This window comes from Typopeltis vanoorti, chromosome 10 (genome assembly GCF_054136105.1).
Source record: "Typopeltis vanoorti isolate ZY-2024b chromosome 10, IOZ_Tvanoo_1.0, whole genome shotgun sequence".
NCBI lineage: Eukaryota > Metazoa > Arthropoda > Arachnida > Uropygi > Thelyphonidae > Typopeltis > Typopeltis vanoorti.
Window position 1 is genome coordinate 86,293,838 of NC_143558.1, and position 14,600 is coordinate 86,308,437.

The 14,600-nt window shown below is 34.9% G+C and overlaps 1 protein-coding gene across 4 annotated transcripts in view; it reads right to left on the minus strand.

Annotated features, from left to right (window-relative positions):
• Window positions 1–14,600, minus strand: part of cni (protein cornichon) — a 162,573-nt gene that overhangs the window by 55,502 nt on the left and 92,471 nt on the right. For all 4 annotated transcript variants that reach the window (XR_016548964.1, XR_016548963.1, XR_016548965.1 and 1 more), the window contains exon 4: window positions 5,488–5,631. Coding sequence is in view for 1 of the 4 variants with exons in the window: in XM_090399788.1 (XP_090255914.1) it covers window positions 5,488–5,631 (144 nt within the window). In the remaining 3 variants the exon portion in view is untranslated. The remainder of the gene's footprint in view (window positions 1–5,487; window positions 5,632–14,600) is intronic.

The following is a 14,600-nucleotide window of genomic DNA, read 5'->3' on the forward strand; positions in this document are numbered from 1 at the left end:
CTGGATAGTTCTACAGTTGGTACTGCACTGTCCTTTTAATTTAATCCTGAGAATTTGCTCTTATAAGTAGATCCAGTGGACTTTTTGCAAAGCTACAACTTATCTAATCAGCTTTGCATTCTTGATAAATGATTCTCCATGAATAATGGAACTTCTCTGGAAGATGTTGGCTTGTCAACTTACACATGTACAAATTTCAGGGAAATAAACAACACGAAGGAAGAAAAATGCTTAAAACGAATTTAATTTCATAGTACAACTCCAACATTTTGCTATTTTTTTCTCTCTCTCTCTCTCTCTCTCTCTCTCTCTCTCTCTCTAGCATCCTTAGGGATAATAAAGAACAACTTAAATAGGAGTTAGATAAGTAAAAAGAGCCTAGGATTGTGCACAACAGAGAATACCAACACTGCTTATAGCAGTATTGTAATTATGCTGGAAAATGAAAATGGTTTACCACCAAAGACTTTCATAAACATTTACGTTAAAGTGGTAACACACTGGTGTGTGTGTGTGCGCCTTGAGAATGTTTCCCAGAACTTAGATTACAGGTTCAGCCATTTTCTGTGAAGCTTCTTTCAATTCCTTAAAAGCTCAGGAGAAAATCAAAATTTCAGATTCACTGAACACACCACCACCACAATCAGATGGAAGTATAAAAAATAAATAAATTTTACATGGAAGCTAGTTTAAGCAAGAGAAAATTTTATTGAACTGGCAGAGAATGCACAAAACCCATTTCACTTACTGAATGTGGTCATGATCTATATCTAGGTTTTGGAAACTCCTTAACATGAAAATACAGGTTGAGTACAAAATCAAAAGTCTAAGGCAGTGTTTCTTAAAGTGTGGTATGCGAAAGGGCATTAGGGGGTATGTGGCAATTTTCGGCTATGCATAATTAAAGGAGTCATATTTTTCAACAAACAGTACAATTAGAGACAACCAGGATAAAATGGCACTAACTAATGAATCGCATCCCTTCTCCAACAGAAACTGCTGTATAGACCAAGCAAACCCATATGTTGCCGGTGGAACATATGGTTTTGCTTGACACCACCCCTGTCGTTAACGTGTTAAAACTAAGAAATATATAGTGAATGTATATTATTTCTGGGAAACTCCTAAACTGAAGCAGGCAAAATAGCCGTAATTATAATAATTATTATAGTGAATGTGTTTCAGATATTATGGAATTCAGTTGAAGGGAATTAGCATTTCAACTCAATTGTTGAAATGCTAATTTGTCTTTGGTTCGTGCGATCTTTTGTTAATACCCCACCAATCATATGCAGTTCTTCGCTACTCTTCATATCTCAAGTCTTGTAAATTACTGGTAATTTTTGCTTGAAATAATGGGAAAGAAGATGACGCTATTTGGGTAGATGACTTTGACAATGCACACAAAGAAACCGTTCTCGATGCCAAAAGTAGTGATAGCGAGTAGGAGCTTCTTGGTAAGTCACACTATTTTCTTTATTTTTTCTGAAAACTTTAGTTTCCGAAAATTCCCGCACGTATCTTGCAACATGATTTTTTAGCTTTAATTTTGGCTAAAATTAAAGCTAAAAAAACCTCGTATAGATCATTGGTTAAAGATTGGATTTATAAAACCCCCAAAAGAGAGCACTATAGCAAATACAAGTAGCTGTAAGCAACAAGAAAATGTTGATATTGCATCTGGATCAAATGAAATTGATAAGAGTGTGTCGTCTGACATCGCTAGAGAACCAAAATTTAAAAATAAATATTTTTTGTTTACATGCACATATAAATTAAAATAAAATAGATATTTAATTTTAATTAATTTTAAATTAATTTATTAATTTTAAATTAATTTATTAATTTTTTAATTAATTAAATTTTTTATTTTTAATTAATTAAATAATTTTTTTAATAAATTAATTAGGGGTACTTGGTAATAATGGAAATTTAAGAAGGGGTATGCAGATATCTGAAGTTTGAGAAACACTGGTCTAAGGCACTGACTAAGACTGAAATATAAGATCTGATAATATTGGAGCCCTGATATAACAGATTAATTTTGAAGAAAATTGTAGTAATAGGAAGATGGTAGTGATGTAACTTTTTTATGTAGAACTAGCATAATATCCTGTACCCTTGTTCCCCCTCCCCCCAAGAGTACAAAATTTTGCAAGGCAACCCTACATCTCAATTAATAAATTAGTCATCCTGTGGATGACCTGATTCATTAAGTTTATGGAATGATCTCATTGGTCTTTTACATTCTTACAAAATAATTGTCTCTTCTGGTTATCTATCCAGACAAGTTTAAAAACCAGCTTATTAAAGACAATTTCCAAAAATAGCATAGTCGTATAAAGTGACTGAGTCAACAAGAAAAAACCCGTATATTTATATTCTCAAAAGTGTTTGAACACCAATAATGTTGAGAGATAGAAATAGTTGGTAATCAAAGAAATAGGATGGGTAAAAGGCAGCTTATTTAACATTTGAATTAGCCAAAATCTGAATATAACAGTATAGGTGAATTTTGGCATAATGACTAGCAGCTATCAAAACAACAAATTCAGCTAACAACATTTCCTTGAAATTGCATTGTTCATACAATGAACTGGGATAAGTGACATTCTCTAGGAATTTTACAAACATGATCTTAAAGCCATATCACTGAATCCTAAGATCGGTTCCCATTGTTCTAGTCCAAAAATAATGGGCACTGCACCACTCCAAACAATATTTGGTGTTCTCTGGTGTATGTAAAATAAAGAAGAAATAAGTGTAAAAGTTCCATAGAGTTTTAACTGTTAGATACCATGTCATTAATTTGTCAATATGTGCTATAGCAAACATTGCAAATGACTTTCTGTATTCAACAGTATCTAGTGTTGATAAGTGAAATAGTGATTAAAAATTGGTAATGCGGGGCAAGAAAATTGGTAAGGATTAGGAAACACAAAGAATAGATACATTTCATTTCTGAAAGGAACTATATAAAATGAGATACTGAAATCATAAATATTTATGGCTTTGGTTTTCATAGACTGTAGCTTGAGATGCTTCATATAATAAATATGAAATAAATAATAAATTTTTTTTTATTATTTATTTCAAATGACTTTCATTGTTTCCATGGTGGTTTCAATGAAAGTCATTTGAAATAAATAATAAAAAAATTTTTTGTTGAGGTGTTTTAATGATAGATGTCATATTTTATGAGATCCCTTGAAGCAGCATTTACACACACACACATGTAAATTAAATGAGGAGGAAACAACATAATTCACCATGTCACAAACTTATTAAATCTATGCCTAGAAGAGGAGAGGATACCAGAAAACTGGAAAAATGCTACCCTGATACTGTTATTTAAAAAGGGGGGACAAAGAAAAAGTAAAGAACTATAGCCCAATTAGTATTCTCTCTAATCTGTATAAAATTCTCACAAAAGTAATAACAAACAGGTTAACCCCTCTTCTAGACTCAAATCAACTGGTAGAACAAGCAGGATTCCATAAAGGCTTTAACACAATTGATCATATTCATGCAATAATAGAAAAAGCAGAAGAAAACCAATTGCCTGTCTGTTTAGCCTTTATTGATTATGAAAAAGCATTTGATTCCATCAAAACTAATGCAATAATCAAAGCACTCCAGAATCAGGGAGTTCATGGAGAATATATTTACCTCCTCCAGGAAATCTACCACACTGCAACAGTAACAATCCAACTTCATACAAGTAGCAATAAAATATCAATTGAAAAAGGTGTCTGACAAGGAGACTATCACCCAAAATCTTTAGAGCAGTCCTACAAGAAACATTTAATAGTATAAACTGGACAAACCTTGGTATAAAAATTAATAACAGAAACTTACACACCTAAGATATGCAGATGATATAAATTTTGCAAACACTCCAGAAGACCTTAATATAATGATAGAAGACCTTTATCATGAAAGCAGAAAAGTCGGTCTAAAAATAAACAGAGAAAAAACTAAAATCATGTTTAATCATTTTGTAACACCAAAAAAAACATAATAATAGAAAATTTCTTGGAAAGAATCTCTTCATATACATATTTAGGTCATCTCATTGATCTAAACTGTGGACTCCAAAAGGAAATAAATAGAAGAGTTCAAATTGTCTGGAGTGCATTCAGAAAATTGAAAAGCATTTTTCAAAACAATGATGTCCCACTCTGTTTAAAAAGGAAGACATAACCAGTGTATACTTCCAGTCATCACATATGGTTGTGAAACTTGGTCTCTAACAAAAGCACTAGTAAATAAACTAGCAACAACTCAAAGAAAAATGGAGAGGTTGATGCTAGGCATCACATTAAAAGATAAGTGAAGCACCTGGATAAAAAGCCAGACTCATATCACTGACATCATTCTTCACCATAAGTGACTAAAATGGAAATGGGCCGGACATCTATCCAGAAGAGAAGATGAGCGATGGACCACCATACTGATGAACTGGATTCCAAAAGAAGGGAAACGAGGCCATCCTAAAAGGAGGTTGAGTGATCAATTGTCAAATTTTGTTGGGGAAAATTGGTCAACCATTGCCAAGAACAGAGAAAGGGGAAAAGAACTGGAGGAGGCCTTCGTCCAGCAGTGGACAGAAAATGGTTGAAAAGAAGATATATATATATATATATATATATATTATTATTATTATTATTATCTGACACCTCCAGGGAGTCCAAGGACTCATCGAGGGAGGGCACCTGCTCTACAACTGTCTCTGCTATTCAATCCATCAGCTGATCGCAACTACGCCAACCACTACCACTCATATTTCCACAAACATCCATGCTCACCGGGGGATTAGAACCCGCAACCTTTTGGCTGGAGAGTGGATATGCTAACCACTTGGCCAGCCAGGCTGGCATATAAATGCTATAGATTTATATGCCAGCCTGGCATGTAAATTTTCTTTGGGCCTATATTTCCAGTCAAAATTAATCTTACTATCTCTTGACTGATATTTAGCTCTTATGTTGTAGTTTTTAACAGTCAAACACCTATTTCACATGAAACAATCATTTTTGACAGAATTTCAGATTTATTGGCATCTTCTCTGCTTTGAAAAAATTCCTATTCTCCTCATTCAGAAGCACATGGCTCATCATTTCAATAATTGATGATATTAAGTTTCACTAAAATCTGATTTTCAGAAATTATAAATTATATATTTAGTTTAATCCTTTATCCAAGTGTAAGTAAACAAAGTTTGCGCCTGAAGATCAGATTTTTCAGAAATATGTCACAAATATTCCATAATGAATATATCAAACACATTATCTCTACCTAAAAGCAAATCACTTGTAATGCATTAATGCCATCAAAATAAAATGACAAGCATGTAGGAACATATTTTAGCTACTTCCATCAAAACAAGTATTGCCCACAAACTCCATAATAAAAATCAATATTTACATTTTCTGCCCTTGTATATGAACACACACACAAATACACATACATAAATGTACTACTTACCCATATAAGTAATAAAAAAAAGATAAAATATAGAATCCAAGTTTGACCCAACCTTCTTTCATAGCCCGATTTAACTGTTCAGCATTCATTATTGTAGTAGGATCATACAGACCATGGCCACTCATAATTGGTCTTGTTCTATACCTTGATTCCATAATATAAAAAAGGATTTAGTATGTAATATACTGTCAAAATTTCATTACTAATAATTGTATTTTATAAAATAAAATGCAGTCAACTCTCACTTGAGCAAATAATGAACTAACTGCAACAAATAACTGAAAAGTCCCACCAACCCAATAACATCAATATCATAAACTTCAATATAACAAATCATTCTTTGTCTCTACCGGGAGAGTCAACTGCATATATATAATATTTAGTTTTTTGCATTCTAAAATTGCAACAATTTGTAATAATAGCAAATGTTGAAGAGTTAATTTAGAGGAGTGGAATTTATTTACTGTGTCTAAACTAGCTTGACTAACTTACCAATTCTGGACTGTAGATAAAGAGATGGAACACAACACAGACTTTTAATACCGGAAAATGTAAGGTTTGCACTTCAGGTGGAAAAGGTTACACATACATACATACTGAGTAACACACTGATGGTACTGGATTGCAGGAAATTGACAAAACTGAGGATTGGGAGATAACGATAGAGAGAGAGAGAAGTTCGGAAGTCATATTACAAAAGATGGTAAAACAGCTCAAAGGATTACCTGGATGTTAAAATACACACAAACAAGTAAAGATAGGGAAGTTATTATCCCTCTTTATAAGGCTATGATTTGGCTGCATCTGAATTGCAGATTTAGTCACCTAAGTTTCTTAAGGATTAGGAGACAGTGAAGAGATTCAGAGATGAATGACCAAGCTGGTGATAGGTCTGTGGAATGTTCCCTATAAGATGGGTGGAAGGTGTGTGGGTTGCAAAGTTAGTTGATAGGTGGAAAAGAGAGAACATGACAGAAACTTGTAACTTATTAAAGGAGTTGTATAAGATTGACACATAGGAAATATTTCAGTGCATGACAAATTTTCTATGAAAACTTGGATTATTTTGGACTGCCTACCAAGGAGAGGCAGTCCTTAATATCTTAGGGGACTTTAATGCAAAAGTGGGAAAGAGCATGAGAGTTAGGCCCGAGTGTGGAATGTTTGGTGTGGATGAACGTCACACCTGTGGTGAAAGACTGTTGGAATTTGCCCATACTAACAGATTAGTTATTACCAATACCTGCTTCCAGAAACACCACGACAGACCTATACTTGGACATCTAACACTGACAGGTCAAGGCACAAGACTGATTGCATCCTGGCTCTCCAACAGTGGAAGACAAGCATCTCTGATGTGCATACCTGTCCTAGAGCAGACTGTGGTACAGACCATCAGCTAGTAAGACTCTGAAACCATCCAAGTCAGGCACGTTCCACTAAGCTGGATGTCAGAGTAATTCCTAGTGGGTTCACAGAAGAAATTCAGTCAACTCAGTTAGATGAGTTTATGGAGACTAGTGAAGATAACTCATCAAAAATGCTTTGGGAAGGAGTCAAGGTTATAATACAGGATACGGCCAAGAAGTACCTCTGCCCAATAAGAAGAGCAAGAAAAAACCATGGATAACAGATTCAACATAGATCGAATCGAAAGAAGGCAGTTGGAGAAATATAAAAAAACACAGGGACTGAAGAATATTAAAGATTAGATCAAAAAGTCATGAGAGCCATCAAACATGAAAAATTTTATACTAATAAATGTGAAGAGAGTTCGAGATAAGGAGGCACAATTATAAAAAGAATGTTCCATTTAGTTTGTGACCTAAAGCAAAAGTTTAAGACCATTTGAATGTAATCAAAGACAGGAACAGAGTAGTACTAACAGAAGAACTGGAATACAAAAACAGATGCAAAGAATACTGTGAGGAACTGTACAACAGAGAGGATAAAGTAAATTTGGAGGAGTCCTCCAACTAGGAAAATTTTGATCTGAAACCTCCTCCACTTAGGCATGAGGTTAAAAGAGCAGTTAAACAGCTTAATAGAAATATGGGCCTAGGTACATATGGAATCCCAGCAGAGTTAAGGCTACAGGAGGGGGGGGGGAGGATAAGAGTGTTTCATAGATTGATTACAAGGATATGGGAGACAGGATCATGGCCCAGAGACTGAAGAAGTCAGTTTTCACACCATTACATAAGAAGGAAGATATGGAGGATTCCAAGAACTAGAGAACCATTACTTTAATCTCTCACACAAGCAAGATTTTATTAAAGATCATTCTAAACAGGATTGAGGCCAAAGTCGAAGAAATGCCTGAGGAATACGCAGGTTTTAGGAAAGGTAAGGGTACCAGGGATCAGTTCCTTTGCCTTACACAGTTCATAGAAAAGTATAAAGAATTTAGACTCCTTATGGTAATGTGTTTCATAGACTACTCTAAAGCTTGACTGTGTACAGCATGTGAAACTGTGGGAAGTAATGAAAAGAGAGTGGGTTTTCAAAAATACACTACCAGGTTGATAGCTAATTTGTACAGTGAGCAAGAAGGTAAGAACAAGTGTTGGATTAATTGATTGGTTTCAGGTTGGAAAGGAAGTTAGGCAAGTATGCCTACTTTTTTTCACTTGTTTAGTATCTATGCTGAGCACATCATGCATGTAGCTGGGTGAGTTCAAGACAGGAATTAGGATAGGTGGTAGACTGATCAGTAATCTGAAGTATGCTGATGACAGTACTCCTTTGTAATGACAAGGAAGAACTAGGACAAATTCTTGACAAAGTTAACAAGATCAGTAAGAACAGAGGACTTCAGCTCAATCCTAGTAAGACAAAGATCATGGTTCTCAAAGGAAATACAGACAGGGAAACTCCTGAGAAACAAGTGTACCTTAATGGAGAAAGTCAGCAAGTTCAGGTACCTCAAAAATCTGGAACAATGGATCTCTCTCCAAGGGAACAAAGCTGAGGATTTTGGATGCAGCTGTTTTTCCAACAGTAACTTATGGACGTGAGACTTGAAACCTAAAGATGTGTGATAGGAAAAGGCTAGTTGCTTTTGAGATGTGGTGTTACAGAAAGCTGTTGAGAATATTATATACTGAAAGGTGGACAAATGGATGAGTGCTAGAATGGATCAGTAGACCTTTAAGGTTCCTTAAAGATATTGACAGAAGAAAGCTGAAATACTTTGGACACACTGAAATGATGAAAGGAGTAGACCATCATTGAGATGAGATGAATGAATGGATGGTGTCTGGAGTGAGTGATCTTTAGAGAGTTGAAGCCTCCAGAAAAGCACACAGCAGGACCACATGGCAAGGACTGTTGTGGCACAGCACCAAGCATCTGAGTGACCATATGGCACCTGTTGATGTCCAATGAACAGATGGATGAACTAGAAGTCACTCCTGGAAGTTGTGTAAAAGTGTGGTGAGTAAGGGTATGTGGACTAGATTTTTTGCTTGGAGAGTGGTGAATAAGTGGCAGAATTAGTTGTGTGCACCCTGACTGTGAATGAGTTTAAGGAGAGGAATGTCAGTGTGGGTTCTCCTGCAATGAGTTCTGACTCCACGAAGACACCTATATGATAATAATTTTATCTTAGTATAAGCAAATAAGTCTATTCAACTAGCTATTTGTATAATGAAAGCAATTAACTAAACATGCAAATTTTTTCCTTGTTTGCATAAACATAGTTGAAACATCATCATGTTGGAGGTTTAATGGAACATTTACAGCACTAGGAAAGCATTAGAAACTAATTTTAGTGTTTCCAATATTTTGTCTCAGTCACTGAACCTCTTTCAACCGAACTCACACCTTCTTTTCCAATTGCTACAGTGATTATAGAATTTTTTTTTTCCAAAAAAATCAGTTCCTCCTCCATTCTTCGGCCATCGCTTCAGAAGGATTTCAGAAATGCCATCAACATTCCCTACAGCTGTGGCACACTGGAAAAAATAGCAGCACTCAGAAATCAACTGAATTTTGAGACGTTTTATGCGTCCGTATTTATTTAAATTTTTTTTGCATCTACAAACACCCATAAAGGGTGCACCACGACAGGACTTTAGAATCACCCACGTTTCATTTAGTATTGTGTTGTCTTTATGTGTATGTACGAGGGCTGTTCAATAAGTAATAAGACTAATTTTACTGTCGCGAAACCACTCATCACAATATTAATTTCTTTGGAATAAAGAAATGTTGCTGTCTGTATTAACAAAAGAGGTTGATAGATGGTATATACGGGCTGATGTGCCACGTGACTAAACGCAAGCTTGTTTCGGCGCGCCTACAAATCTCGACCAGTCGTCGAATGGAAGCGTCCTAGGAACAGCGTTATGCAATTAAATTTTGTGTGCGTTTGCAAAAATTGGCATCAGACACTTTTAACATGATATGCAAAGCTTTCCACGATGAAGCAATGTCAAGGACAAGTGTTTTTCGCTGGCATAAAACTTTTAAGGAAGGAAGGCAAAACGTGGAAGATCTTGAACGTGAGGGAAGACCTTCAACATCCATCACAGAGACAATGATCAACACAGCAGCGATTATCATCAAGGAGGATTGCAGAATTACAGTATGCCAGCTGCATGTTGTCCTGAATATTTCTGTGGGAAGTGTTCACTCATTTGGACTGAAACGTGTTTGCACCCAATGGATTCCCAAACTCTTGACACCGGAGCAAATGCAGCATCGAGTGGATGTGTGCACAGAATGGAAAAAAAGACTGGAACAAGAAGGTGACAACTTCTTAGGCTTGTCCGAAGCCGATTTTTTCAAACGCACACAAAATTTAATCGCTCGTAGGCGCGCCGAAACAAGCTTGCGTTTAGTCACGCGACACTTTGTCACATCAGCTCGTATACGCCATCTATCAACCTCTTTTGTTAATACAGACAGCAACATTTCTTTATTCCAAAGAAATTAATATTGTGATGAGTGGTTTCGCGACAGTAAAATTAGTCTTATTACTTATTGAAGCCTACATATGTTACAAGAGTTATCTGTAATCCTGAAGATGTCTCAATGACAGACAAAATATTGGAAGCATTAAGATTAGCTTTTAGTCTTTTCCTAGTGCTGTAAATATTCCATTAAACACCTCCAACATGATGTCCTCCCAGTGCTTAAGCCTTAACAGATGAAAACATTAATATCTTGTCAACACCCAGACTATAATGAATATATGGTTATAACTTCACTCTATTTTGCCTTCTGATATTTGTATGTGTGGGTGGGAAATAAAAAAAGGCTTCTTCTATCATCAGGAAGAAATTCTATATTATTCAAGATTTAGGGCAATTTGTACTGAAGATAACTGTTTTCAGTATACAAAGAGAAGAATTAGTAATTATTCTCAGCCTTCCACTAGGAGATTTAAGTCCATCTAGAATGGGAATGACATGAACTCCACAAATTATCCAAATTTATTTTTATACTATAGATAAAAATGAAGATGTAGATAAAACTACAACCAAGTGTGTTCAAGGCCTGTTTTATATTTGTGAGGAAAAATTGGATATCCAGTGACAAAAACTAGTTCATCAGTTTTTCAGATAATTTTCGGTTTTGAAACCACGTTTCTTAACCCATAACAGTTTTATTAAAATAACCCAAGAAGTTTTACAAGCTGTCAGACTTAAATCATCAGGGGTACCAAAACTTATATAAAAAACATCTGCTATGTGTAATTAATTTTTTCGAGTCCTTTTTATATTGGTGATGTAAGTTCGACGACTTAAGAAACTTAATAAACAACATAACCCTTTTAAGAAACTAAGAGGATTATGTTGTTTATTTTATTAAAACTGTTATATGTTAAGAAACATGTGTTCTCAATATCAAAAATTAACTTTATTATTATTATTTTTTACATACAAGTACATAATAATACTAACATGTTCGACACTACAAAATTAGGTAACTGTATATGTTGCCAACCACTTGGTTGGATGGGTGGTAACATACCTGCTTTCCAACCAACAGGCTGAGGGTTTGAATTTAATCTTGTCATGGATGTTTATGGCTATCTTTAAGTTGGGAATGAATTTGATTGCCTAGTATAAGACTACTCCCTTATTGGAAGCCTGAAACAGCTTGAAAGTTCAATGTTTTGTCTCTAGAACAGGATTTCCAGACTATGTAAAAAATAAAAAAATCTATTAAATATATGAAGAGCCAAAGGCTTCAATTTGGCGACATAACTTATTTAAGTTAAGGGATATTACATCCCATATTGTTTCTTAGCCGAATAAGAAACTCAAAGAGTTTCATGCCGAATATAGAAACTATATATATATATATATAAAGTTCGGCGATTCCAAGCATAAGCAAATACCTGGATACTGTAGCAACTGACCTGAGGCAACTCATAGCAAAGGTGGAGCAACTCCGATCACTATTCTTGATATTTACCCATAATGTGAACTTAGCTCCTAGGAGCTGTATTACTGTTCTACATCATGAGAGAAGGTCACTACCCAGACTGGTTTCAACCTTTATTGAGATCTCATCAGTGAGTAGATAGACCTAGTTAATAATACCAAGTTTGTAGCGAACAGAACTTACATACCTTCTATGAGAATTGCCAAGGGGTGTCCTAATAAATTATTAAATACATAAAGAGCAAAAGGCTTCAATTCGGCGACATAAGTTATGTCGCCGAATTGAATAATCGCGAGAACGGTCAATGAGTTTAAGGAGTGGTATGATAAACTATGTTTCCTAGGAGGGACCTCCCAATATGAGTTTTGATAGACTGTGTTTCCTAGGAAGGACCTCCCGCGCGAGTCTTTTGACTCCGTGGAGGCCTGAATAATAATAATAAAATCTTCATATTCATCAATGGGCGGGTTTTAGAAAAACCCGCCCATTCAACTTACAGTCATCTAATATTATTCTCTTTGCATATATTGCATTTGTTCACATTAAATTTTAAACTGCATTTCCTGTCCATTCTTCCAGTCTTTTATAGTTATCCTGCAAAAAGAAACTTACATCAAATAATTGAGTAATCTGCCCAAATTCATACTGTCAACAAAAGAGAAACTTTTCTTGATATCTGAACTTAAATCATTTATGAATGTATTAAACAATAGTCCTAACACACACAACTTTTTACTGTGGTATTCCACTATTGGCTGACCAATTTCCTGTCCATCTCACTAGATCATCATCAGTACAGGATACATTTTAATCAGTAAGTTCTTAAGTGGAATTCCATCAAAGGCTTTTATAAAATACAAAGAAACTAAATCAGCCAATATCTCGATCTGTTTCACTCATTTCATCAAATGTCAGCTGGCTGGTTGAGTTATTGCCATCCACTCCAACCAATAGGCTGTGGGTATCAATTCTTACACTGGGCATGGAAGTTTGTAAACATGATTAGGTGGTAGCTGAATGTTATCATCAGATGTGAAATCACTATTAAGATTATTGGAGATCTAAAGTGATTGCAACTTGCTGAACAGGGCACAGCATGGTTTTGTTAAGGGGTTATGCTTTTTTTAATCTTTTTTTTTATGTGATCCCATCTACAAAAGGTTGTAAATATAAAGTACATTAATGTTATATTACTGTGGATGGTTTACAGGTTAGATAATCCAGAAACGCTGGTTGAGAGCCCAAACATAAAAAAGTTCTATGTCTGGGCTCTCAACTAGTGTTTCTGGATTATCTAACCTGTAAACCATCCACAGTAATATAATATTAGTGTACTTTATATTTACAACCTTTTGTAGATGGGATTGCATAAAAATAAAGCAAAAAGTAAGCATAGCTACCCGATTAATTTTTCCATTACCTACTTACAACTCTAAAATGACTATGTGGTCATAATTTCCAACTTTATGCGATGAACCATGCTTATGAACTGGAATAATCTTTGTATATTTGCAATCAGAAGGTACTCTTCCCAATCTCAACAATTCTCTAAAAATTATCAATAGATTGATTAACCTAACACACACACACACACACACACACACACACACACACACACACACACACACACCTCTATTTACTCTAGTTTTCTTATCCTGAATTACATCATTAGATAAGTGTTGTCCTTCAAGTGCTATTTCCTCTTCTAACTGACCAGTCTTCATATATACAGCTAGGTCACGATTAATGCTACTTTGAATAATGAAATATTCGATTTAGTGCAAACTGTACACCAATAACAGGTAGCATTTAATGTGAACCAAAATTCAAATAATGCAAGGCTAGCACATGTGCAGCTGATGTTACTGGGTTATTAGGATTTTAGACGGTGCTACTTCAGTCTGCACAGCACTTGTTTAGCTTCATTGTGTGCATGTGCTGCTGTAATATACATATTTTTCACGATTTGTTTTAATTGCTTTAAGACGTATGTACCCTTAAAAAAATGGACAAAAGGAAGATTCCATCAGGTAAGAAGACTACGAGCACAAAAAAGAAGAGGTTTGTTAGCACATGTGCAGCTGATGTTACTGGGTTATTAGGATTTTAGATGGTGCTACTTCAGTCTGCACAGCACTTGTTTAGCTTCGTTGTGTGCATGTGCTGCTGTAAAATACATATTTTTCATGATTTGATTGATTTCACAATTCAAGCAAAAATTTGACATAGTCATAGCAAAACATGTGAGAAGGCTTATATGTTCATCGTACATGTTCATTAATTTTAACGGTATAGGTGAGAACACAGACTGATAAGAAAATAACTATTTATTAACCACGCTACCGGCCAGGACGTATATATATATATACGTCCAAGTTATCATGGATGCAAAGTGCATATTAAAATTGTAATACCACTGATATTGCATTGAAACATATGATGATACGAAGTGTATAAAGATGTATTTGATCCATAATGGCCGGTAAGGTGGTTAACTTATTATCATCAAGGGATTACTGTAGATATAAGCAACAACTAGCATGAACTAAATTGTTAATTAAAGAATGTAAAACAATATGTCAATTAAAGCTAACTAGGAATGCTAAGATTAATATGGAATGCTTTTATAAATACATAAAAAGGGATAATGATAATAGAAACAAAATAAGGATAACCAGTTCCTCTGTAACAATTTTGAATGTTCTAGTTATCATTAC